The 27,100-nt window shown below is 39.6% G+C and overlaps 1 protein-coding gene across 2 annotated transcripts in view; it reads left to right on the forward strand.

Moving 5' to 3' along the window:
- The window catches only part of HUWE1 (HECT, UBA and WWE domain containing E3 ubiquitin protein ligase 1), a 115,594-nt gene that overhangs the window by 55,424 nt on the left and 33,070 nt on the right, over positions 1-27,100 (forward strand). For both annotated transcript variants that reach the window (XM_040998236.1, XM_040998245.1), the window contains 21 exons: positions 1,789-1,846; positions 3,022-3,198; positions 6,223-6,468; positions 6,916-7,049; positions 7,822-7,916; positions 9,805-9,996; positions 11,884-12,100; positions 12,429-12,551; positions 13,126-13,363; positions 13,718-13,948; positions 15,486-15,608; positions 16,129-16,224; positions 16,727-16,996; positions 18,200-18,352; positions 19,773-19,900; positions 20,412-20,493; positions 21,045-21,221; positions 22,026-22,185; positions 22,684-23,042; positions 24,929-25,124; positions 25,865-26,032. In XM_040998236.1, coding sequence (XP_040854170.1) covers positions 1,789-1,846; positions 3,022-3,198; positions 6,223-6,468; positions 6,916-7,049; positions 7,822-7,916; positions 9,805-9,996; positions 11,884-12,100; positions 12,429-12,551; positions 13,126-13,363; positions 13,718-13,948; positions 15,486-15,608; positions 16,129-16,224; positions 16,727-16,996; positions 18,200-18,352; positions 19,773-19,900; positions 20,412-20,493; positions 21,045-21,221; positions 22,026-22,185; positions 22,684-23,042; positions 24,929-25,124; positions 25,865-26,032 — 3,623 coding nt within the window. The remainder of the gene's footprint in view (positions 1-1,788; positions 1,847-3,021; positions 3,199-6,222; positions 6,469-6,915; positions 7,050-7,821; positions 7,917-9,804; positions 9,997-11,883; positions 12,101-12,428; positions 12,552-13,125; positions 13,364-13,717; positions 13,949-15,485; positions 15,609-16,128; positions 16,225-16,726; positions 16,997-18,199; positions 18,353-19,772; positions 19,901-20,411; positions 20,494-21,044; positions 21,222-22,025; positions 22,186-22,683; positions 23,043-24,928; positions 25,125-25,864; positions 26,033-27,100) is intronic.

Here is a 27,100-nt window from a genome sequence, read left to right on the forward strand (position 1 = left end):
TTGTAAGTATCCAGGATTTATATTTCAGGCACCATGGTTGGTTATGTGATTGATTTCCTTTAGTGTCCCTAGCTTAATAGTTACCTCTTGTGAGCAGTGATATCAGATAAATAGGTTATGTCCTCTGGAACTTAAATAACAGGGAACCATCTGTTCTCTGAGGTTGGGGGCAACTAATGAGAGGCTCTTTTGTTTTTAAGACATCCAGCTACCTCCACATTGCCTTGGAGAGAGAGTTCATTTCTCTGACTACTCTATAAAGAAAAGGGACATGTTTTCCTGGTCACTAAATATGGAACTCTCCTGTACTTATGATTAGTGCTTCTACCATCATAAATATATGCATAAATTTCAGTTGAATGTGTATGTTTTGATAATAGGGGGGAAATGGGGTTTTAATTAGAATAAATCATTCATTGTAAGGGTGTGATCTAGATGCATTGGACCAAAATTTAAAATTATATTGAGATTCAAATTATTTTTTTTAGATGACCATATATGTGGAATGGGGTGAGTTACTATTTAGGCTGAATGACTTTGTTCCTGTTCCTCAGAGCCTACACAATAGGAGTAGCCAGCAAAGTAGGAAATCAAGGGAGAGCTCCTTCATCATATTACTTCATTTACTCTGTGGCTTTGTCTTTTATGAAGGCATCTTTGTCTGATGCCTGTTTGGGCTGGAGCCACCCATACATTCCTTGTTTGTAAGAGGTAAATCTCTGGGTTCTTCCCAGTGAGGTAAGGCCAGGTTGAGATGGATGATTGGTATAAGTAACAGTGTGCTGCGATATTTTCTGAGGAGGATGGTCAAGAAAAGGTATGGTGTTCCCCCAGAATTGTTTGACGTGACTTATAGATTCTCCTCCCTTATACAAACTCCTACCCTGCAATTTGCCTTGAGGATGTTTGAAATAACCTACCCAAACTCTAGCCCTGGCTAGGTGATCTCTGAAGCCATTCACATTAGCTCTCCATCCATTTGATTTGCAAGTTAGCATTTCGCTTCTCCATTCCTGGCACATCCTTATTCACATTTTGTCTTGCTTAGATGTGACAATTAGTTTCTTGGCTTCTCTTCTACCCCTACCTCTTGTTTCTGTCTTTTCTCCCCTTCCCCATATCTCCCCTTCATGCCCCAGTCTGTTCCAAGGACCTGTGTCTAAAATGCCGCATTTTTCCATTTCTGTTTTACTCTTTCTTGCGAGTTGTCTTTGAAATATATTTGGTTCATTTCAATATAGAAGTCATTTTTCCATAAGTTACTTTAAAAAAAACTACTCATGGATTTTTAATTTTTGTACCTAAATAAACTTTCAATCCCTTATTTCCATAGTCTTAATATGATTTTTTGAACAAAATTCAATTCCATTTCCTACTTCTTGTAAATTTAAACTTGGTATAAGAACATGGTAAGATATTTCTTTCTGTCTTTAGCCTCTTTACTTAAGCTAATGTGTAGATAAAGACTTTCAGTTGAACTTAAAATGTTTTCTTGTGAATGAATCCTCCAACAGTAGTTATCTTGAGATTGGGTAATTTCTTTTATGATACATACAGATGCTGAGGTTGCGAAGGCTTCTCTTGTTTTCCTTTTCTGGTCTCAAGCCTCATCTGGCCAGGGAAGCTATCTTCAAAATTTCCCCTTATTTTTTTCTATAATATATAAGTCTCAAGACTCCTACACTATGGACTGTGACTAACTGGAATCTCCCTGTCCCTTTCCTCACTTTAATCTCTCACACTGCTGTTGTGAATTTCTGTGTAACTCATTCTTTTCTCCCTTGACAGGGTTGTTGGTACAGAGGAACGTATTCCTATTCCCCTCATGGATTACATCCTTAATGTGGTAAGATTCATTGTATGGGAAACTGAGTGAAGGTGTGTGCTTTTCTGGAAAATGTGTGTGGTTATCATAGAATCTAGTAAACTCCAAATTTAATTTTGCTGAGGCTTTTTTATTTAAAAAATTTGTCTTCATTTGAAGGAGACAAAAAATTCCGTCTACATGTTTATTCACTAAATGCCCCTAATAGACATGGTTGGGCTAGGCTAAAGCCAGAAAACTCATCTAGGTATCCCAAATGGGTGGCAAGCCATCTGCTTCCCAGGGTGAAAGGTTGAGGATGCAGGAATCAAACTAAGCATTCTGTGTGGTGCCTGAGGGTCCAGTTGGGGCTATTGTACTGTTGAGTTAAATGCCTGTCTCCAGTTTGGCTCTTCAGGACACAGAGGGGGGAACAAGGTGCAAGCCTTTTGTTTTTGTTATATCATACTGGCTTGCCCAGAACTAGTGGCCTTTGCCCTCTCTTTTACTGCCAATTTTCTGCTCTGTTTTATAATTAGAATCCAAAGAGAAGGAAAGTGAACTTTGCTAGGCCAATCCTATGTTTTCTGAGTTATATCCATTAATTCTGGCATGGATTCTTCATTTAACTTCCAGTATGTAAAAAAAAAAAAAAGTGGGAAGAGTATGAATCTTCCGACTTGGTTTTATTAATAATAGAAAGCCCATTTAGAACTTGTTCTAGTTGATGAAGCACTTCAAGTGATCCAAAAATGATTACTTTTACTTAGGTTTGTTGCCCACATTTTTTCCTGAAAACCACTTTGGTTCAAATCACTCTTCTGGAATTCCAGGTTTCCTTTGTATTTAAAATAATTTGTTTTCCTCTGCAGAGAAATAATGCAATGCAAAAAGCACTGAGTAAATGTGTTAACAGGATAGGACTGACAGTAATTCCTAGTGTGGCGCTGAGCAAGTCACTTAAGTTTTGTGCCCTCGAATTATTTGATTCTCGGTATGATTGATAAGGTAGTTTAGAAAAAAGATGTAATTATTCACTGTTTGCCAGAATTTTCTTAGAGTCTGTATCATAAATCTGTCCCTATGTACCTGAGGCATTGATGTACTATAACGTCGTGATGTAATGACTACAAAGCTGCCTTTGTCCTTACTCCAAGGTGGCCTTCTAGTTTGAAGTGGCAGGCTCTAACATTTCTTAAAAAATTTTCATTACCTAGATGAAATTTGTGGAATCTATTCTGAGCAACAATACAACAGATGACCACTGCCAGGAATTTGTGAATCAGAAAGGACTCTTGCCTTTGGTTACCATTTTGGGTCTTCCCAATCTACCCATTGACTTTCCCACATCTGCTGCCTGTCAGGCTGTTGCAGGTGTCTGCAAATCCATATTGGTAAGAAGCATTGGCCAAATACGTATATCTGTAATAGTTCTGCATATGTTCTTACTGTGGTCTCACCTTAAGCTAACAAATAATACATGTGTATTACGTTATATAGGTTAACTTTGTGACTAATAATATATAGTGTGCCAAATTATTTCTCACCTTTTTTTCTTTTCCTAAATTTGGTGTAGTTCTAGCATCATTTAGAGTTTATTGGAGGTAGAAGTGAGTTTATCTACACGAAAAAAATTGCAGCTGGGTTTTATTAATGAGTTTTTTTTTTTTAACAATCTGGCATTTTTACTGCTTCACGACCTTTCTTGTTAGAAAGAGACACAAGGATACTTAATTAATTCTTTTGGTGGAAAAAAAAATTTCATATTCACCCAGGAGTTTGTTCATCATATATGTTCTTCATGAACTTTTTTTTCCACCAAAATGAACTTTTTAGTCCCTTTTCAGCGAATGTTTTCCAAGATTCATGGAGAATGAGAGGCTTTTTTCCCACTAGTTCATTCTGCAGATGGCCTGAAGAGACAGTACTGGACAAGGCAGAAGCCAGGAGTTTCATCCAGGTGTCTCACAAATGCCTGGCAGAGGCCCAGGCGTTGAGGCCATCTTCTCATGCTTGCTCAGATGCATTAGCAGAGAGCTGGATTAGAAGGGGAGCAACTGGAACATCAATTAGTACAATACGGGATAGAAGCACTGAAGCCAGCAGCAGAGCAACTTTATGCCACGTTGACAATGTTGACTACCCCTCAATGAATTTTGAATTATTTCCATATATATTTTTAGTGTCATTGACTTGCATAGTTCACTAATCGATTCTTAACTAAAAATGAACATCCTTTAGCTTACTTTTCCTACTTTTGGTAAATCATACATGATGTGAAACTTGCTATCTTAACCATTTGGAATGTATAGTTCAGTCACATGGTAGTGTAACCAATCTCCAGAAGTCTGTGTTGAAAGGCTGAACAACTACTTCTCATTTTCCCTTCCCTCCTGCCCTTAGCAACTGTCATTCTAATTTTTGTCTCTACATTTGACTACTCTGATATAGAGGCACTTACTTCTCTCCTTGTGACTCATTGCACTGAGTGTGATTATGCCCTCTAGGTATATTTGTTTTGCAACCTGTGACTTTTTTTCCCTTTCTGAAGTTGCATACTATTTCATTGTATGTGTAAGCCTCCATTTTTCCCTTGATCTGTTGATGCATATTTGCATTGCTTCTACCTTTTGATGATCACGGATGGTGGTACTCTGAAAACAGGTACCATATCTTGAACATCTCACTTTTAATGCTTCAAGATGTGTAACTGCGATAGTTGTATCAAATGGGCATTCTATGTTTAATATTTTTTTTTTGAAGAACCACCAAACTATTTTCCATAGCAGCTTTACCAGTGTACATCTGCCCCAGCAATGTGTAAGGGTTCTAAGTTCTCAACCATCTTCATCTCTTTTCATTGTTTTTCACTGTTGCCATCACATTTGGTATGAAGTGATATTTTAATTTTGCCTTACATTTTCCTAAAGTTCACTGGTGTTTAGTATCTTTTCATGTTATTTTTGCCCTTGCTTATATCTTGAAAAAGGTCTGTTCAAGTCCTTTGTACATTTTGAAGTGGCATTTTAAATTGTTGGTCGGTAGCACCTTTTAAATGAATTCTATATATTATATATTAATGCACTATTAGATTCATTGTTTGTAAGTATTTTTCCAATTGCATGATGTGGATCCAATTGCACGATGTGGTGTTTGGCACACGAAAATGTTTTCCTTTCGACGAAGTTCAATTTATCTTTTGTTTCTGTTTCCTGTGCTTTTGGTCTTATATTCGAGAAATCATTGCTCAGAGTCGTGCAACTTACACCCTATGATTTTCTTCCAGCTATTGATGAATTTAGCATTTAGTGGGCCATTTAATTCTTATACCCTTTTAGAGTGAGTTGTTTTTTCATGTGGTGCAGGATAAGTATCAACTTAATTCTTTCACATGCAGGTATGTGGTTTTTGCCAGCACTATTTGTTGAAAGACTTTCATTCAGTGGTCTTGACACCGTTGTTAAAGCCATAGATTGACTGTTTGCTTTGGCTTCTTTTTTCTGTTCCATTGGTCTAAATGTCTGTCTTTATACCAGTACCACAGTTTGAATTCCTGTGATTTGAAATCAAGTAGCAATCTGGAAATGCAAGACCTCTAATTGTTTTTTCTCAGGATCCTTTTTACCACGTGGTTTGTTGAAATCTCCTATGGATTTTTGGAAAAATTTTTCTATTTCTGTAGAAAACAAAAACGATAAACTGTCATTGGGATTACTGCAAAAACTCCAATATAGTGACATACTAACTCACTGGCTTCTCAGTGTGCATAATTGTGACATGATTTCACTCGATTTTCTGTACGTATTGATTTCAGTGTTACATGTAAGACACATGGGAAAGAAAGGATGCATCTTCATGCTACCTACAAGAAACGCTGTAGTGCAAGTTGGCTTAGATTTACTTAACATCGGAAGAAGACGCCTAGTTTCTCCTGTGCTTGAATTGCATGAAATTGATATTTTACTGTCAGATTTTTTTCCCTCAGGTTTGAAAAAAAAAAATGGATCATGTAATCCATAGGTTGCCTAGGTGATATCTGTCCCAGAATTGTTTCTTGTCTTATGATGAAACTGACACTTTAATAGTGATATGCTTCCATGGTTTAGAACCCTTAAATATTATTGCTTCCTACTGAGAAAAAATTTGTAATTGATCTTAAAGCTTAATCTTTTGAATAAATGCATTCCAGTTTTCCCATCTTTTCTGGATGATTGGCTTACAACATCTGTCTTTTTAGAAACAGTTTTTGAGGTACCTGGTATCTGAGTTCATAATGTGGTTGTACCATGTATCACCTGAGAGACCCATGATTGTCAAATTTGGGAGACTTTGATAAGCGCTTTCTTTGTGACTAGCAAAGCTGCGATGCATATGAAGATCATTGCCTACTAACAATGTAATTATTATTCTTGTTTCAGACATTGTCGCATGAACCCAAAGTCCTTCAGGAAGGTCTCCTTCAGTTGGACTCAATACTCTCCTCCTTGGAGCCATTACACCGCCCAATTGAATCCCCTGGGGGATCAGTGTTGTTGCGAGAGTTGGCTTGCGCTGGTAATGTTGCTGATGCTACCCTCTCAGCGCAGGCCACACCTCTGCTACATGCACTTACTGCTGCGCATGCCTACATCATGATGTTTGTTCATACTTGCAGAGTTGGACAGGTAAGAATAATGTGAAACACATAGAGCATACACTTGATAGGATTCCCTGCTTAGAAGCAGAACAACCTGGGCTGTCAGCTGAAAAAACTATCAGATTTAGGGTGAGAAGTTTTGACAGTGTCTATCCTTGCAGTGGCAAGTTTGTGTTTCTGCTTCAAGTTCTTATGGCTTTACTAACCTCTGTGACAGTATCACTTATTATATGAACCCCTTTGATTCAGGAATATGTTTAGCAATGGTGTTCACCTTTCTCTTTACAAAAAGTCAAAAATTGCTTGTAAATTGGAGAATCCTATGTGGAACTGTGCTGTTAGATGTGGACATTTTCATGAAGAACATGTTTTGTTGAAGAAAGGAAAAAGAATCTCAATCTTGCTTAAAATTGATTTGGAATGCAGTTGGTAAAAGGAAATCTCAAATATAAAATTCTTTCTGCTTTTTCTGCAGAGTGAAATTCGGTCAATTTCTGTAAACCAATGGGGCTCTCAGTTGGGCCTGAGTGTTCTGAGCAAATTGAGCCAGTTATATTGTTCCCTGGTGTGGGAAAGCACTGTTCTCCTCTCTCTGTGTACCCCAAACAGGTAAGAGAATAGTCGTTATACCTTTGGTTATATCTGTGAGCTTTTCTGGCAAAGACAATAAGCTCAGGAAATCTTCACACTGGGTGTTGGTGATGGAAGGATATGGTGAAGAGTTCAGTCCTGTCCACTTAGCAACCTGTGGACTACATTCAGAGGAGCATCTGACCCATTTGAGCTTGGTAGAATTTAAACTTTGGACCAGTTGTAAGTGGTATGTGAAGAACTGATTTTGTCAGTGAGCAAGTTAGAGAATACATCTAAGCATATTTGGAAAAGTTCCTGGAAAATGGACGTAAAATTGAAGTTTATTTTTGTCCAGAAAGATTTATTTGTTTGAAAAGGCAGGGTTACAGAATTGGGGAGAGGTACATACAAAAGTAGTCTTTCAGTGGGTTTGTTCCCCAGATGGCTACAGCAACTTCATGCTGAAGTTACCTGGGGTACCTACCACATGTGGGTAACAGGGGCCCAAACAGTTTGGCCCTCATTTGCTGCGTTTTGCAGGCCATTTATTCAGGAGCATCATTGGACATAGAGCATCCAGGACAGAAACTGGAACTAGTATGATATGCTGCTGAGATGGACTTTACCTGCTACACCACAATTCTGGCCCTGCAAAACATTTTTAAATCTATGCATGAAGCATGCTAGTTGTCTTCAGAAAGTTCATACAAAATGTTAGACAGCTAAAACAATGCATGTATTTCGAGGATTTTTTGCACCAAAATAAGCATGACGTAACTACAGGTTATAACTCACTCTTTTGTTACAGCCTACCATCTGGTTGTGAATTTGGCCAGGCAGACATGCAGAAACTTGTTCCAAAGGATGAGAAGGCAGGTACGACACAGGGCGGAAAAAGATCAGGTAACTCTAAGAAACTAAAATACTACTCATTCTCAGTTCTGTTCGTGTCTCTCTGTAGGTTTGTTCTAAAAACTTAATTAGCTCTCATCTGTAATCCTTCAATTTTCATCCTGTTTTAGTCATTTACTTTAGAAATATATATGTACATATAATTGCAAAAAGTAGAAAATATAGGAGAAAGAAGAATCCCCCAGTTTTTCTTCAGCATATCTAGGGGCATTTGTGATGTCTTAGAAAGTACTTAATAGTTTTCTTGCTTTGCTTAATATTAGTTGCCACGTAAAGTTAAATAACTTGTCCATTCCCTGTTAAGTTTTCAGGGTATTGTTTTGAATAATGAACATCTTTATATGTTCATTGATTAATTCCTAGAAATCACTATATTAAAACATTTTGATAATCTGAACTAAAACTATTTTTAGTTTTTAATGTAAAATCTCAATACTCAATAGTTTTATTGCAGTGGGTTAAGCAGTGTATTTCTAACTTCATGTGTTCACTTTCCAAATTAACTGCTAGGAAAGATAAAATCATCTGTAACTCACATTATGATTCTTTCAGGTAGTGCTGACTTACATAGTTGCTTTCGCCATATAATGCTTTTGAGGCATACATCAAAATCATACACACTTTTTAACCTAAGTGTAGGCCAAAAATTAAGAATTTTTCCAGAAAGTATTCCTGTGTTCTATATCAAGATGTGAAAAATAGTAAACTATTAAGAAGAAATATCTATGTGTAGAAACCTAGTGGATAAGTTTAAAATTGTACTGAAATTACTAAGGAGAGCGCAGGAGAAAATAACACTAAAAGCAGGACCTTGGATCTCTGTCTGTCCAGTGGGTGGCAGGGACTCGGGCCGTGGGTTGTCTATCACTGCCGTCCCAGGTGCATCAACACGGAAGCTGAATTTGAAGAATTGCCAGGATTCAGCTGCTGCTCTGCTATGGGATGCTGGCTTCACCATGTGTGCTGATCTCCCTCATATGCCCAAATCAATTACAGATATCAAACAGTTTACTAAGAACTGAGAATGAGATTAGGTTTACTTTCAGGGAACTAAATATTCTAATATTCCAGATGAATTTTCCTGCAGTTTATTAAAAACAGTTGAAGATGACATACTTTCTGCCCAATTTTTAGGATACTAGTACAAATCCTGGTAACTTGTTCTAGTTTGCATAAAGATGATGTATTCTTATAAGATTTATTTATTTTCATTGGAAAGGTAGATCAGATTTACAAAGAAAAGGAGATGCAGGAATAAAGGTCTTGCATCTGCTGGTTCACTCCCCATGTGGCTGTAATGGCCAGAACTGAGCCAATCTGAAACCGGGAGCCAGGAGCTTCTTCCTGGTCTCCCACATAGGTGCAGGGTCCCAAGACTTTGGGACATCCTCCACAGCTTTCCCAGGCCGCAAGGAGAGAGGCGGATGAGTTGTGGGAGCGCCCATGTGGGATCCTAGCATGTGCTAGGTGAGGAATCTAGACACTAGGCTATCATGCTGGACCCAACATATGTTTTTAAATCCTTAGAGCACATGCATTTAAAATAATTCCTAACTACTGGAAATAGAATTCTCCCCTAGTAAAAAAAAAAAAAAAAGGTACAATTTGAAATTGTTGGAAAATTCTACAGGGCTCCTGCATTGAGCAACAGACTGTAGTCCATGAATGGTGCCTGCCCATGTCTGCCCTTTGATGGATATGCTTAGTAAGCTCCAGACAGAATAGCATCAGTTCAGTTTTCCTTTTTTGTTTGTTTGTTTGTTTGTTTGTTTTGTTTCCGCAAAAGAACAAATTCCAGGGGTAGCTCTTACTCTTCATCACAAGGCACAAAATAAGTGATTCCTCTAGAAGGTCTTCATGTTTCCTCTTGTGTCTACAGATGGAGAACAGGATGGGACCGCTGGAAGCATGGATGCTTCTACCCAGGGATTATTGGAAGGCATTGGGCTGGATGGTGACACCCTGGCTCCCATGGAAACAGATGAACCTACTACTTCAGACTCTAAGAGCAAATCGAAAATTACACCAGCTATGGCTGCCCGAATTAAACAGATCAAACCTTTGTTATCAGGTTAGCAAATTTCTTTTTCTACTTCAATTTTTTTAATTTTCAGAGCCTTAACCAGTCCTCAAACTGTTTGTTTGTTTTTTATTTAAGAAAGTGCAAAGTGCTATGCCTTGCTTTCAGGTGTAGTTTGCTTTATGTCTGTTGTGTATCAGGCTCTATACTAACTGCCAAGGAACTGGAGATAAGGAATCTCATTCCAAGAACCATGTCTCCCCTCCCCACTTTAATTCTTTCCCTGCTACTCTTCACTTATTGCAAATACTTCCTTCTTCTGTTCCACTAATGTTGATTCCACTTAATCTGTTTAATTTCCCTGCTGACCTGTCTGCATCTGGACAGATTGCCCACCATTTTCTATTCAAAGCACTCTACCTTTGGTTCGTGCGTTCCTGATTTCCACCTCTCCCTCTTTCTGTCCTTTCCTCAATGTTGGTGGCAGATGATAGAGCCTGGTGTGGGTTTTATTGAAGTCACTCGAAACTCCATGGATATCATAGACAGGAATTTTTTAGCCCTTAAAGTCATTTCAGTGTTGTGTTTTGTACATTCCTTTACTGTTGCCTCTTCCTAACAACTTAATATAAAGAAACGTGAAAGTCTAACTTCTGGAAATTTGGAAGGAATGCTAGTGAAATGCAGAAAAGTGGCCTTTGTCATCTTAAATTCTTATGAGATTTACATTTTTTCCTACTTTTTTAGATTTGAAAGTTTATCAGCAGTATTCCTAAATTGAACTTGACTTTTTTTGATGTAGCCTTGGCACACTACCTTTGAGTCACTTTGCTGTTTACCTGAAAGCCATAGTGAAAAATGGAAACTTTATGTTTTGATATGATTTTCCCATTGATTCTAATTCATTCAATTTTCAGCATCTTATTACACCAATCCTACAACCAGTATGTAAAACCTATAGATATATAGATTGGCTATACAGTTACATATATGGATAGATAGATATCTGTTACCTGGGATTAAGAGATCCCAATTTGAACGGAAAGGACTTTGTATATTTCAAGAGTTACTCTGTTTTTAAGCATGGCATGTGACATGAGTCCAAGTAGAACTTGTTCCTATACCTTGGGTTCTTATGGGCATATACATGTTTACAAGACATTTTTTGAAGGTTTATGTTATTTATTTGAAAAGCCACATTTATAGAGAGGTTGGGGAGAAGAGAGTTGTTCCATCTGCCTGTTCACTGCCAGAATGGCCACAACAGCTGGGGCTAGGCCAGGCTGAAGCCAAGGAAGTAGGAGCTTCTTGCAACACCACTCTTGCATGTGGGTGCAAGCATCTAAGCATTTGGATCATGTTTGCTTCTCCAGGCAAATTAGCTAGGAGTTGCATCAGAAGTAGAGCAGGCAAGACTATACAACAATAGTGTAAAGTACAGAACAATTTTTAAAAACTATGAAGCAGTGTTTGTGTTAATTTTTGTTCCTTTTTACGTGTTGTCTTTAGATATAGTTGTGGTCTTTTTCGCTCAGCCATGTAATGGTGCTTCAAAAAGAAAAGTTCATGGAAAATGGAATTTAAACTTAGTTTATCTAAATTCAGAAATTGAAGTCCATGAGCATGAGTGGTTTTCAAGTTCTTGGAAAGTTTGTGTTATGAAAAAAAACATTGAATTTTGCTATTGTTTGCAATTAAAAACCCTTATCTTTTCATTCTATTTTTCCATAAACATTTTATTTTGTGATTTTGAATTTCCCATGTGCGTTTTGAAGTACCCACATAAATTGAACATATCCTATAGAGAGGAACAGTTGAAGTTTCTGTAATTCTTGTGAAATGTGAGTGGTCAGGCATAAGACTATATTAATGATAATGAGCATGTTGTGATGAAACCATTTTGAGAATGCAGCCTGATCTTGTACTTTCTGGTTCCAGCTTCATCTCGATTAGGCCGAGCACTTGCTGAGCTATTTGGACTCCTTGTTAAGCTGTGTGTCGGGTCTCCTGTTCGCCAAAGAAGGAGTCACCATGCTGCCAGCACCACTACAGCACCAACACCCGCAGCTCGATCCACAGCCTCCGCCCTCACCAAGCTCCTTACAAAGGGTTTGTCTTGGCAGCCCCCACCATATACGCCTACTCCACGCTTCAGGTGAGTTTCTGCTTTACAATGAAAGAACTAGAGTCTTGCCAGCTATGCAATGCATAGTTAATTCTATTTAAATAAGGATTGTACTGTTCAGTTACAGAACTAGGATGTCACTTGCTACCTCTCAATTCGTACCTTACCTTAAAGTGTAAGGTGTTAGTTTATGTGTTTTAAATTGCAATTCAGTAACTTCACTGCATCTGCCTTCTACTACTTTGTCACGTGAATGAGTTATAAACTGTTACACATGACTTTTTACATAAATGCTCCATTGCTGCTGATGCATTGTTTGACTCAGAGAAGTTGAAGCTTTTCATTTGCCCTCTTTCAGGCTGACGTTCTTCATCTGTTCGGTTGGTTTCACATCCCCAATGCTGTTTGATGAGAGGAAGTATCCTTACCATCTCATGCTACAGAAATTTCTCTGCTCTGGAGGCCACAATGCTCTTTTTGAGTAAGGATCATTTGCTGCAAAGAGGAGCATGTCTTTTTGAAGTTTGATCTTTCCTGGATGCCTTTCGAGCCCACAGCTTTCTAGGTCACCTATGTTGTGACACTCGGATATGTAGTGGTGATATTCTTGGTGATGTGAACTTCACACATTGATTTTCCTTGGAAAAAGATATTTGTTGTGTCCTCGGAGTATTTAGCCTCCACCCCTTCCGTTTTGTGCTCTCTACTGAATGTAGGTTACAAATGACATGGCCTGATGGGGCTTTATTGAAGTGACTGGCAGCTCCATGCATTATATGTGGGCAGGACATTTTTTAGCCCTTAATAGGCTTTGTTGTTTTGCTAAGTAGAGCAGTCTTTTTAATGTTCTTGTTAACAAAGATTTTAAACTGCTCCATACCTTCGCTTTGCTAGGTTAGGCCTGGCTATGGGAATCTCTAAAAAGTACAATTAATAAATGGTGGAGAAACCTGTAGATCAAATCTAGAGATTTGAGACCTCTTAAATGTAACCCCTTCTACCCCCAATTAAAATACTAATACGCTATCTCCTTACTTTTTCTTACTTGAATTTAGAACTTTCAATTGGGCTCTGTCCATGGGAGGCAAAGTTCCTGTTTCTGAGGGATTAGAACATTCAGATTTACCTGATGGTACAGGAGAATTCCTAGATGCCTGGCTTATGCTCGTCGAGAAGATGGTCAATCCCACCACGGTGCTTGAATCTCCACATTCTCTGCCTGCAAAATTGCCAGGAGGAGTCCAGAACTTTCCACAATTCAGTGCCCTCCGTTTCCTTGTAGTAACCCAAAAAGTGAGTATTTGACATTTAAAAGCAAGAAACAGTTCTCATACTAAATAGTTAACTCCCATTTCAATCCATCCTCCTTGGAGAAGTAGTGTGATTGGTGAAGAACAGAAGGGACTACAGACTAGGGAATTTTCTGTATTATACACACTTGTTTGAACTGTAAATTAATTGGAGATTGCCCCCCTCAGATTGAATTCTGTTTCCTTCCTCCGAGCTTCCTTGGGAGCTCTCAATGCCAGCCTTGGGTTATTATTGGTTACAGTGATTTTGAAAGGAGAATTCCATAGTCTTTGAACCTTTTCCCCCTAGGACTTTGAACTGAAGCAAATTGATCTTTACCAATGTTTCATATAACAGGCTGCATTTACTTGCATCAAGAACCTGTGGAATCGGAAACCCTTGAAGGTGTATGGTGGACGAATGGCCGAGTCCATGCTGGCCATTTTGTGCCATATCCTGCGTGGAGAACCTGTGATTCGGGAGAGATTAAGCAAAGAAAAGGAAGGATCTCGAGGAGAGGAAGATACAGGGCAAGAAGATGGTGGTTCTCGCCGGGAACCTCAGGTCAACCAGCAACAGCTGCAACAGGTAAGGTTCTTGCCTTACATGCCACGCTCCAGACTGTGTACCCAAACCAGTCCAGTGTTCTGAGTTTTCTAGGTTCGTGTACCACTAAGTGCCCTGTCCTGTTAGCATAATTCACTCCCTCGCACAGCAAGCAGTATTCTACAGTATTCTCCAGCCCAAAGCTGGAGTGTGGTCCTGGTACTATGGCACCAGTGGTTTCTTTGTGTATCCCCAAGCACGTGCAGCTCTTAAAGAGTATCCTCAGTAGCTTGCTTCTGCCAGCTTGTTTGGAAGCTATCGCAGCCCATTTTCTGTTGCTGATAATACCATATCACAAACTGGGTGTCAGTTATAAAGAAAGGAGATTTATTTTGACTCACGGTTCTGGTTCCAGGGGTAAGGCACTGCAGCTTGTGGTGAGGGTGTTTTTACTTAGAGTCCCAGGGCAGTACAGGGCATGGATGGTGAGAGACCTAGACAAGCTCTTTTATAGCAGACCCACTCTGAACGTAATCTATTAATCCATTAGTTGCATGAATAGATAAATCAATAATTCGCCTCTTATCTAATATTGTTATTTAAATTTCAACAAGATTTTTAGAGAAACCATAACAGATGCAAACTTTGCTTGGCTAATTTCTGGTTAATCTGTAAAGGTTAAGGGATACTGTGGTCTGGATTTATTCTCCAAGAGCAGTTTGAAACCTAAATCACTGCAAAAATTTTTCTCTACTTTCAAATAAATTTTTTTACCGAAATTTTGGAAATTGCAGACTAGAAGGAGGAAGGAAATGACACATCAGATCCTTCCACTTCAACCTCGAAGTGTTTCAGCATTTTGCTCTTGGAATTTTTATGTATGTGTGTTTCCTGTGTCTAGAGTCCTTTTCCCATCTGTCCTCTATTACATGCATGCACCATTTCTTTTGAAAAGTAATAAATGCTCTCTTTAGAACATTTGGAAAGCATAGCCAAGTATCTTTTTTTACAAGGCATTCAGAATGACTACCTTCACAAGGCAGTCATTGTTTTCCTTTCTAAGTCACTTGGTTCCGTGCCTAATTTTTCAACCTAGTCAACATCAAACAATATGTAAAACTGTAGCGCTGTCATTATGAAATATTTTTGTTTGATGTTTAAAAGCTGTGGGGTGTAGTTGCCTTATGTGCATCTCATGTTAATCGCTATAGCAGTAGAAAATTCCTTAATAAGTTTTATGGGCACATTTTCAATTACTAGTTTGTTTTCTATACCCTTTGTGGTTCAGTGTAGAAATCTCAACCTTTTAATTATAGTTAACCCTGTTAATCACAATAACCTCCTCTCCTCCTTCCCCTCTTTCGTAGCGAATGGAAATGAGAATCACCTTGATTTCCTTCCTCAGTAACTTTAATGTTTCAATGCTGTGGAAGCACTAAGCTGAAAGGGTTGTTCATGTTACTAACTGCCTTTACTTATACATGCTCTCAGTTCTTATCTTAAACAGAATCCTTTCTTTCTAAAATGCATTTGAATTTTTCGGTTCGTATGGTGCTGAACTCTTGCATTCTTTTTATAGCTCATGGACATGGGCTTCACAAGGGAACATGCCATGGAGGCCTTGTTGAATACCAGCACCATGGAGCAGGCCACAGAGTACCTTCTAACCCACCCTCCTCCAATCATGGGAGGAGTTGTTCGAGTGAGTTGGCTCAGGAGCTCTGGTTTTCGAGGATATTGCTTTGGCTACCGATATCCTTTTTTTTTACCCTCATCCTTCCATCACTGATCTTTCTATAAGCTGCTTCTCATTTTCAAATACCTCCATGCCAATATTTTCTTTTTCATGCTAACTCTCAAATCTCCATAATATAATGACCAGAAGTTTCCTAAACCTCGGCCATGCAAATTACTGGACTTGGTTTGCAAAATAACCCATAGCCAGAAAGCACTAGAAGAGGCAGAATTTCCTGAGATGGAGAGTTAGGTGGTCACATTGAAGCCCCTTTTCTATGCTTAATTTTCATTCTAATTTATCCCCTGGGTTCTTATAGTCACCAGGTAAGCCTAGATGGTTTTCTCTAGAGAAAGCAGCATTTGACAACCCTCTCCATCTCTAACATATGAGCACAAGATGTCTGAATCCTTGTCAGTTGGGGCAGTCGCATTGGGTTCCTGTGTGGATCTATGTAGTTGCTGGATTTTCTGTTGTCTTTCTGTAGGATCTCAGCATGTCCGAAGAGGACCAGATGATGAGAGCAATTGCCATGTCTCTGGGACAGGATATCCCAATGGATCAAAGGGCAGAGTCACCTGAGGTAACTAGCGAATAGAATTCTGAAGAGCTTGGTACATCCCTTAGCTTTGTAGTAAAATGGAAACTTATGCCATGTAATTGGCAGAATTAAAGTCTAAAGAAAGACAATGTGAGCACCTGTTAGTCCCAGCTATGCCATCTATCTTTGAGCTACGTCATATTGTCCTGAATCTTTATAGATGAAGCACAAGAAACATTAATCATTATCGCCAGATATGACACGTAAAAATATATATGCTAGTGCCCATTAGGATAAATTTGTGGGATGTAGTTTAAGATGCTTTAGATGAATTGTCAGTGTTTTATGAAATGGAGATTTTTCTTCCCTTTTGCCTTCCCCACTTTGCCTTAACCTGTGTGTCTGCCCTCATGCTTGTTACCACACTCTGAAGTGTTAATTGCTTGCCGAGAAGGTAGAGGGTGTTAACGTGATGGCACATCTGTTCTGACAGTCTTCCACCTCTCCCTTGTGCTGTCCCTTCCCTTCCCTTCCCTTCCTCCAGGAAGTTGCTTGCAGGAAGGAGGAAGAAGAACGGAAAGCCCGGGAAAAGCAAGAAGAAGAAGAAGCCAAATGCCTAGAGAAATTCCAAGATGCTGACCCTCTGGAACAAGATGAACTCCATACTTTCACAGACACAATGTTACCAGGCTGCTTCCACCTTCTTGATGAGCTGCCAGACACAGTGTATCGCGTATGTGATCTGATCATGACAGCGATCAAACGTAATGGAGCAGACTATCGGGACATGATTCTGAAACAAGTAGTCAATCAGGTGAGCTCACAGGTAGCCATAAGAAGGGACTAAGTGAAGTCGTTCTCTGTCGTCTGCCCAAACCTGCTTTCTGAACTACCAGGATTTTTCAGTTTCCCATATGGATATGTTTAACTTCTTTTGATCTAGTAACCTGGCTGTGGCAACAGTGCACTAACTGTTTTGAGAAAGCAAAACAGAGCTCTTCTCTAGTCTTGTAAATATCCAGAAGATGTCTTGTGCTGCAGGTGAATTAGGTCCCCCGTGGGTTTCAGGTGAATAAATGATTTTTCCTTCTTTGTGACAACCTCAACAATTGGGTCCCCATTCTGGCGAGTATTTATGAGGAGGTGGGTTTCTCTCTTCAAAAAAGAGGTGTTTGTTGCTGTTGTTGTTGTTGTTGTTTAAAGGCAGCTTGATTTACACAGAGAAGAGAGGAGAAAGAAAGAGCTTTTATCCACTGGCTCACTCCCCAGTTAGCCACAGCGGCCAGAGCTGAGCTGATCCGAACCCAGGAACTGGGAACTTCTTCCAGGTCTCTAACACGTGCAGGGTCCAAGGCTTTGGATTGTCCTCTACTGACTTACTGCTTTCCTAGGCCGTAAGCTGGGAGCAGAATAGAGCAGGGACACTAACCAGCTCCCATATGGAATGCTGTATATGCGATTGGGTAACTGTACATTTATGAAATACAGTGTGATAATTTGTTAGGTTTTGTAAAGTGTCACCATTCCTCTATCACTGAGTATCATTGCTTTGTATTGGCAAACTGTAAACAGGACTCCTATTTCTTTATAACATGTAGAATAATATTATTTTTCATAACTTTTAAGCTTCAGTGAAGATGGAAATCAAAAGATGCAATCATTTGTGGTGACATCTACATAAAATTATTGATTTTTTTTCCAGAGAGCATTTTAAGCCCTGGCTATTGGGGGCATTGGGATATGAACCAACAAATGGCAGATATATCTCCCTTACTGCCTTAAAAGTGTCTTTGGAGTATCAATTTCCTTGTTTATAATGTGGTCCAAGAAAGTAGTCATTTTGTTGATCATCCTTTAGGGGCATATATATCTTTTGATACAAATGCCAAATCCTTTAGATAGCTAAATGTTACTGTTTAACTGCCTCTCTTCAGTGAATCTAGTAACTTAGAATGGAGCATGCTAAAAAGCTAAACCTATTACCTGACTTCTCCCCCCATGTTCTGTCCCCCGGCAGGTTTGGGAAGCTGCTGACGTATTGATCAAAGCTGCTCTTCCACTGACAACAAGTGACACAAAAACTGTGTCAGAGTGGATCAGCCAGATGGCTACCCTCCCCCAGGCCTCCAATTTGGCTACTAGAATCTTGCTTTTAACTTTGCTCTTTGAGGTAAGACTTGGATTTTTTTGGGTCCTATGATTGATATATGAAAGAAATACCAAGTACCTATTATATATGAAACATTGAATTTAAAGAAGGCTATGAGGCATGATCACTGTGTTTCTAGAACCCAGCATCCCCTAAGTTAAGATGTGCATAGTATAAAATATAGTTCTCTGCTACACCAGTGGCACCAGCAGTACGTCATTGTGTGTGTTCATGGAAGGCATATGTGTGTCATTCAACTACATTGTGTCACAAAGAATTATATGGTGGCAATTCAAAAGGAGAGTATTCAAATTGCTCTCATAATGTGATCCTGGAATGTTTTTGCACCATTGTATACCTGTAAGTGGAGGAGTGTAGAAATTAAATTTGTTCAACGGGAAGGTGGCAAGCATCAGGTACAATCTGATTCCTCTTCGTTTCTTTTCCTGATTGGTCAGATTTATTGAGACACTTGCAAGGTTTGTACCAGGCATGATTCTTGTTCTAAGTAACGTAGAAACTAGGAGATAATTAACCATGAGTTGCTCATTGGTAGCTTATCATGTTAAAGTTTAAATGGAACATATTCAACTACACCCCTAACAGCAATTCTAGAAGTAAGTCCAATATAGGGGCCACATGCCGCTTTCCTTTATCATGTAGCTTTCCTTTATGACAGACATAGTCATTTTTTGTAGCACTACAAATATATTATATACTTGTGGGGGGATGCGCAAGTTCTGACTGACAGTTGGAGGTCCTGAGTAACAAAACCCAAAAATCCCTCATGGTCTCATCAGTCTTATTATTTTCCTCTGGTCTTTTTCTATCCACTCAAACAATTGAAATATACTTACAAGGTGTTAGACTCATTTTATTCAGTACTGTCTGAATATTTTGTCATGTTGTGGATACATTGTTTCATCTTTTGGTTATTCTTTAACTTAGATAAATAATTTAACTTTTGTTGAATATTTACTTTCAGAAGTAACATTTTCCTGCCGCCCTATAACCCCAGGATCAAAAAAAGTAATGTGTTTATCCCATCTGCCTTGTTAAAATTCTAAAATGTCTCTAATTTAGAAACTACACTTCCCACATAGTTAAGGATTTATGGCTAGGGTCAAAACTCCCATTGATGTAAGTAAGAGCATTCATATTAAGCACATAGTAATGCCCCAGGCAGTTTGTAGGACACATTTATTTATTGGAGATAAAAAATTGAATTCTCTTAGATTCATTGGAAAACCAAAATCCAGCAAGTTCAGGTAACTCATCACATTTTTGCCCAATAGGTAATGGAAGGAGGTGGAATTTGATTTCAATTATGTTACTTGTCTTACTATTTGCTTCAGTGTTCTACAGTTTCTTACTTCTTAGTACTGAATATCACTTGGTATCTAGTTGGTTTGTTTGTTTTTCCCTTTGATCGACAAATTAGGAGTTGAAGCTACCTTGTGCTTGGGTGGTTGAATCCAGTGGCATCCTTAATGTTTTAATCAAACTTTTGGAAGTGGTTCAGCCTTGCCTCCAGGCCGCCAAGGAACAGAAGGAAATACAGACCCCAAAGTGAGTAACTATTTACTTATTTTAATAGATTTATTTTCTTTTTATTGGAAAATCAGATATATGGAGAAGAGGAGAGACAAGAGTGGAAGGTCTTCCATTAGTTGATTCACTCCCTCAGCAGCTGCAATGGCCAGAGCTATGTCAATCCAAAGTCGAGAGCCAAGAGCCTCATCTGGGTCTCCCACATGGGATCAGGTTCCCAAGGCCACAAGCAGGGAATTGAATGGGAAACTGGACCACCAAGATTAAAATCAGCAGCCATTTGGGATCCCATGGAATGCAAGGCGGCGGGGACTTTAGCCACTAGGCTACTACACCTGGCCTGAGTAACTTTTTCTGACCTGTTTGTTCTTGCATTGCACTGGGCCTTGACCCCCTATTTTCTGGTTCCTGTGTGGATCAAATCTTGAGTACTTTAAGTGTTTTGATGAGTCTTGACATGCCTAATGAAATCAAGAGAAGGTTGCCAATTTGTACATCATATTTCAGACATTTTTGTTTTCGTTTGCAGGTGGATCACCCCAGTGCTGCTCCTGATCGACTTCTACGAGAAGACAGCCATATCCTCGAAAAGGAGAGCACAGATGACTAAGGTGTGTGTTGTGGGGCGTTTGTTTGCTTGGTGGGACATTGCAGCTTTTCGAAAGGAGCAGTTCAGAAGAGAATGTTGGAGAGCATTGGAAAGAGTACATTTCTTAAAGCAATTTGTAGAGATGTCTCTTAATGGAATAGGGAGGTAGAATTAACTTTGTATGGAACTGCTTGCCAAATGCCCCAAAGCTCTTACTCTGGAAGTCACTGCTTAAAGCGTATAAAGGCTTGAGAGGATTAATGGCTCTGATGCTACAAGAAGGACTAAGTTCCAAAGACGAAGATGCCCGTACCTTCTCAGGAACAAATTTGTGTTGCAGTATATCTCAAATGAACATTCCTCTTTACGGGAAAATATTTGGAAAAAAAAAAAAAAGGAAGGGAGAAGATGGATTTTTGCCTAAATAAATGCTAAGGAATGTGAGGGCAAATGTCAGATGTCCAGTAGTCCGTTTTCCTGAATTAGATTTATCGGTGAATGATTATGATGTTACTAAAACTGACAAACTTGAAGCAAATACAAAGAAGAAAATGTTTTTGCTTTGACATCTAGTACCTACAGTCCAACAGTAACAATTGGCGCTGGTTTGATGACCGCTCTGGGCGTTGGTGTAGTTACAGTGCAAGCAACAACAGCACTATTGATTCTGCCTGGAAATCAGGAGAAACAAGTGTGCGGTTCACTGCAGGCCGAAGAAGATACACTGTCCAGTTCACTACAATGGTGCAGGTATACACTTATCCAATACCATAAACTGCATTGAAAAGAGGTGAATGTGGTAGGTGTCCCTCACGGTTTTCATTCCAAAACAGCAGGATTACGACTACTTAGTTTTGCTATTTCAAAGTTATTGAGTTATGCTTTTCGTGAGGGTTTTTATCTGAGGGTTCGGTGCCATGGTGTAGAAAGATAAGCCACCACAGTGGCTTAACATCCCACATGGGTGCTAATTCAAGTCCTGGCTGCTCTACTTCATATGCAGTTCCTTACTAATGACCTGGTTCCTTCACCAATGGCTGGGTCTGAGCCAGGTTGATGCTAGGTCCTCCAGTGTAAGTACCAGGGGTCCAGTACTTGAGCCATACTCTGCTGCTTTCTAAGGCACATTTAAAGGGGTGCTGGATCAGAAATGAAGCAGCCAGGTCTCATTGACACCCATAAGGAATGATGGCCTTGCAGAGAGCGGTTTCACTTTAGTATTACAGTGCCATCTAATACAGTCATGGAACCAACCATGAATCTGTGGCAGTTTGACATTATGCTTCCTGAAACTGGCTTTTTCTAGTCAAGGTTTAGAGAGTGATTGGAGTAGATGCTTGCTCTGCTGGAAAGTTTAAAGGGCTTCAATGTTTGCTACTTTCCTTTTGGCTTCTCTCTGTATGCGATTTGCTCATCCCTGTAGATTGCCAGGAGTTCTTCAAGATGCAGCATGTTCTTGGGAAGTCACTTCTCATACTCCTACATAATTCCTTGTTGCATAGAGGTTCTTTCTCTTTTATGTATCTATCTATTTATTTCTATTTCTTCTCCTAGGTTAATGAAGAAACGGGGAACCGACGCCCTGTGATGCTGACTCTTCTCAGGGTCCCACGACTAAATAAAAATTCAAAAAACAGCAATGGACAGGAACTGGAAAAGACCCTGGAAGAAAGCAAAGAAATGGATATCAAACGTAAAGAAAATAAAGGCAATGGTATAAACTTTCGTTTGCAATTTTAAGTCATACTTTAATCTATGATGTCTAAAGCCCAGGCTTAATGTCTGCCCACTTCCATGGTGCCTGGCTAGCTTTCTGGAAGATTGCCTTACACTTTAAAGATACACGATCTTCATTAAAGATTTATTTATGTATTATTTTTTATAGAACAGTTGCAGAGGTAGAGGCAGGGGGAGATGGGTCCGTCTGCCCAAATGGCTTCGGTGCCCAGAGCTGGGCCAAGTCAGAATCGGGTGCTCCTTTAGCTCCTTCCACATGGGTGCAGTGTCCCAAGCATTCGAACAGGCTTCTGCTTTCCCAAGTGCATTAGCAGGGATTTGCATCAGCTGTCGAAGAGCCACATCACAGCTGACCAGTCAGTCATATGGGAGGCATGCTCTTTTCTTCTTGTTAGAACCTAAGTGTTTAGCTGATTTGTTAGAAGGAGAGGTATGGCAGGAAGTGTCAAACTGTTTTTGTTTTTGCTCTTTATAGACACCCCATTGGCTCTAGAGACTACAAATAGTGAAAAGGATACAAGCCTGGAAGAAACAAAAATCGGGGACATCCTGATCCAGGGCCTGACAGAAGATATGGTGACTGTTTTAATCCGGGCCTGTGTGAGCATGCTGGGAGTCCCTGTGGACCCAGACACTTTGCATGCCACCCTTCGCCTCTGCCTGAGGCTCACCCGGGACCACAAATATGCCATGATGTTTGCAGAGCTGAAGAGTACCCGCATGATCTTGAATTTGACCCAGAGCTCGGGCTTTAATGGTTTTACTCCTCTGGTCACACTTCTTTTAAGACACATCATTGAAGATCCCTGCACACTCCGTCATACGATGGAAAAGGTGATTCTCATTAGTGTCATGCTGATTTAACTCTCTATCCTACCTTTATTTTCCTTGGTCTCAGATCTAAATAACTTCTGATGCTTTTTGGGATACATAACTAGATTTATGTGTATTTCATGTTATGTATGTACTACAACAGAACTCCTCAGCTGTATACTCGGAAATTTGCTTGGACATGGTAGAATTAAGTTTACTGTAGTAATGACTCCGATGTAGGAGCTCATCTCTAATGAGAGTGCCTCACAGGCAATCACCCATGAACTTGTTTTCAAAACCTTGTATTTCCAGGATATAAAAGTGTTGTAAAGCTTTTTGAGTCATTAGGATCTACTAGGCACAGTGAGAGGCACTTGAAAAAAACCTATGACAAAGCTAAGGAACTGATTTGTGTGTTTTAGGAAATATCTAAAGCAATGGAAGATAGAATACAGTCAATACAAAGGAATAAAAATGTAATTTTGTTAAAACAAACAGTAAGATTTAGCGAACATGTTATTCTGGTTTTTTTTTTTCTACTTAATTCTTTTTGGTAAAACATTAGTGATTCCCGGCTTCTGTCTGTTGGTTTATTCCACATGTGTTCCGCAATAGCAGAAGCTGGACCATGCTTGAGTAAGGATCCTAAACTCAGGCTCTCCCACATGGATGCAAAGGCTTAAGGACATAAGCCGTCTTTTACTGCTTTACCATGTACATGGAGTTGGCTCAGAAAGCAGGGTAGCCAGCACTCGAGCAAAGCTCTTAAGTATGGACTGGTATCCCAAGGACCAGTTTAGCTCATTGTGCCACAACCCATTGCTTCCCACGTTTATAAGTCATGTTACAATATACATACATGGTCATGCATGCCTTGGTTTATTTAAGATTTTAATTTTAGAAATCACATCAAAATTTAAAATATAATTTAACTTGATTTGCCAGAAATGTGGTGCCACTTACATTTCACTCTGCATCTCAGATTCTCCAAACATTTCTTAACCCTGTTTGATTTCACATCACATCTGGCACATCCTATAATATAGAGATTTTAATGCAGTAAATACAATTACAATTACAACAAATGCACACTACAAAACAAAGCATTGTAGTTGGTTAAATTGTTAATTTGCTTGAGAAAAATGTCAAAGTTTTTGCTGAATGAACGGAAAACTTTCAAGGTTTGAAATAAATTTTGATTGGATCCAGAGACAACCAAAGGGTGATCAGTGGCAGTTCAAATAGTCAAGCTGGCAAAATGAAAACAGTTGCTAATAGCTATTTCAGGTACAGGTGCAGGTATGGAAAACCAGGCATATTCTTCCATTTGGTAAGAGTAGACATTGGTGCAGCCACATTATAGAGCAGCGTTTTGTTGCTGTTTAAGATATCCTCTGACCTTGAAATTGTATGGCTAAGAGTTTTCCTGAGTAGCAACATCAGGCATGCCTACACAAGAGGGTTAGCTGTGGATTTGCTTCTAATACCAAGAAACCTGACGTTGCTAATGTCTCTCAATAGGGCACTGGATAGGTTATGACATTTTTTATATACCAGTAATTGTATATTTTGACCCATTCTGGTTTAAGATTGGGATGACATTGGGCAAGCTAGAATCTGGCACTGAGATGTGGAAGCTACCTGAGATCTGTGGTCTAAGCACATTTCCTGATTGCTGCAAGGAGCATGCAGCTCAAATCTGAATATTTGATGGTTTAGAAATATGACGCAACTTTTTGTGACTCATAATTTTTAATCAAGCATTGATAGGACAAGTTGTTAAAAATGAAACATCTTAATATTTTAATTAAGCTTGCTTAGTATCTTAATCCTTCAATTTCCTTGACAACATTTGTATTTTTAGAAAGCAGTGCTTAATTGGCAGTTTTTCTCCCTTTCTTTACCAGGTTGTCCGCTCGGCAGCTACAAGTGGGGCTGGTAGCACTACCTCTGGTGTCGTATCCGGCAGCCTAGGCTCTCGGGAGATCAACTACATCCTTCGTGTCCTCGGACCAGCTGCATGCCGCAATCCAGACATATTCACAGAAGTGGCCAACTGCTGTATACGCATCGCCCTTCCAGCCCCTCGAGGCTCGGGAACTGGTGGGTTTGACTTGCTTCTGGCCACATTTATGGTGATGGCCTGGTGTAACTCCCGAGGTTTCCCTATCAGGAGGTCTATAACTTGAATGGCCTCCTTGCCTAAATGTTGCAACATTGGCTGATGTAGTCCTTTAGGTCAGTTCAGTAGGTGCCTCAGCATCTTCTGATCACTTCCAGACAAATCAAGGATTCAGCCAGTGCAGTCCTTGCCTTCAGAGAGCTCTGTAAGTAGGGTAGTAGGGCTTACCTGCTGCTATGGATTACATACAATGTAGTAATTATGAGACAAATGGATGTCTGTCTTGGGTGTTGCAGTGGGTAATGTCATCTGTGCATTCTAGCCAAAGAGGTTTGACTAGTATTTCATTACAAAGGAACAGTAAGATAAATGCAAGTTCTAGGATGTTCTAAAAGGTGACTGGCCTACACTTTTGAAAACTATTACAGTCATCAAAATAAAAGGGGGAAAAAAAAGCGATCATCTCTTGTTGACAAAATGAGGCAGGAAAGAGAATTTTCTGAATCCAGTAAAGAATGATCTAACTCACAAGTCCTTCCTATTTGGTACTGCTGTATTAAGTCCTGCAGTATTGAGTATGGCAATAAGCATATTTTCTAGTGAACTACTTAAAGATTAGCCCTGTCTGATGCTTATGTCATGCACACCTTTGAATGTTCATTTATTATCAAGTTTAGGAACTGTTTCACTGTTGACTGATTGTTCTCTTGTTTTGGCTTAGCATCAGATGATGAATTTGAGAACCTTAGAATTAAAGGTCCTAACGCTGTACAGCTGGTAAAGACGACACCTTTGAAGCCATCGTCTCTGCCAGTCATTCCTGATACCATCAAGGAAGTGATCTATGATATGCTGAATGCTCTGGCTGCTTACCATGCTCCAGAGGAAGGTATGTGGCTAGCCCTCCTCACGAGGTTAGGCACTGGAAAATACACTTTGTCTTGGGTCTGATTAACCAGCTCATGGGATAGTGTACCCACCCACTCCCTGAAGACTCAAGATGAGTTGAGACACACCAGGCAAGTCCGAGGAAGCTGATAACTCCTGGAGCATGACCAGCACCACCAAGGTAGTGATGTTTCCTAGGGCAGTGCAACTGGCCTGCTTAGGCAGGGGTGGGTAAGAGCTGAGAACGCTTCCTAATGTAAATTCTGAAATGATTCTTGAATGATGAGGATGAGACGATTGTGGAAGTTTTGAATGAGTTTATCACCATAAAGAGGGAAGAATAAAATACTTAATAGAGGAGGCAGTATCATCTTATAATTATAGTGAGAATATAGAATTTTTAAGGTGTTTTGTAAGCAATATCATGATTGAATTGCTTGGAAAGCAGGGTGACATTGCATTCATGTCCTTGTACATTTCTTTCAGGAAATACTAAATTCAATGCAGACTGCCTTGAATAAGTCAAGAAAATACAAATCTTACAGTGCTTCTCGTCTAAAAAGCACTGTGATACATACATAGAATCCCTTGCTTCCTCACCACAGAAACTGTATATCCTCTCCTCTCCAAAATAATTTACCTATATAGCTATAGTAACCATGTATTGACCTCCCATTTTGTAAGCCTTACACTAATCCAAGCTAATTATAAGCTTAATGATGACAGCTCAGGAAAATAAGGAGACTGACAGTCAATTGCTTGTGGTCAGAAGTTGTGGTTGCTTAGAACAACTGCATCCCACGTGAGTGCCAGTTCAAGTCCTGGCTTCTCCACTGGCCATGCACCTACATACTGATGTACTAGGAAAGAAATAGAAGATAGCCAAGGTGCTTGGATCTCTGTCACCAAAGGCTCTAGCTTTGGACTGGCTCAGTACTGTCTGTCCCTTGAAGCCATTTGCGGAGGGAACCAGTGAATGGAAAGTCTCTCCACATATGTTTTCTTTGTCTCTGTGTGACACTGCCTTTCAGATAAGTCCTTCAGGAAGAGGCAAAAGTCCAGTTAATGT

This window comes from Ochotona curzoniae, unplaced genomic scaffold (assembly GCF_017591425.1).
Source record: "Ochotona curzoniae isolate NIBS_2020 unplaced genomic scaffold, NIBS_Ocur_1.0 contig_1274, whole genome shotgun sequence".
In the NCBI taxonomy this organism is placed as follows: Eukaryota; Metazoa; Chordata; class Mammalia; order Lagomorpha; family Ochotonidae; genus Ochotona; species Ochotona curzoniae.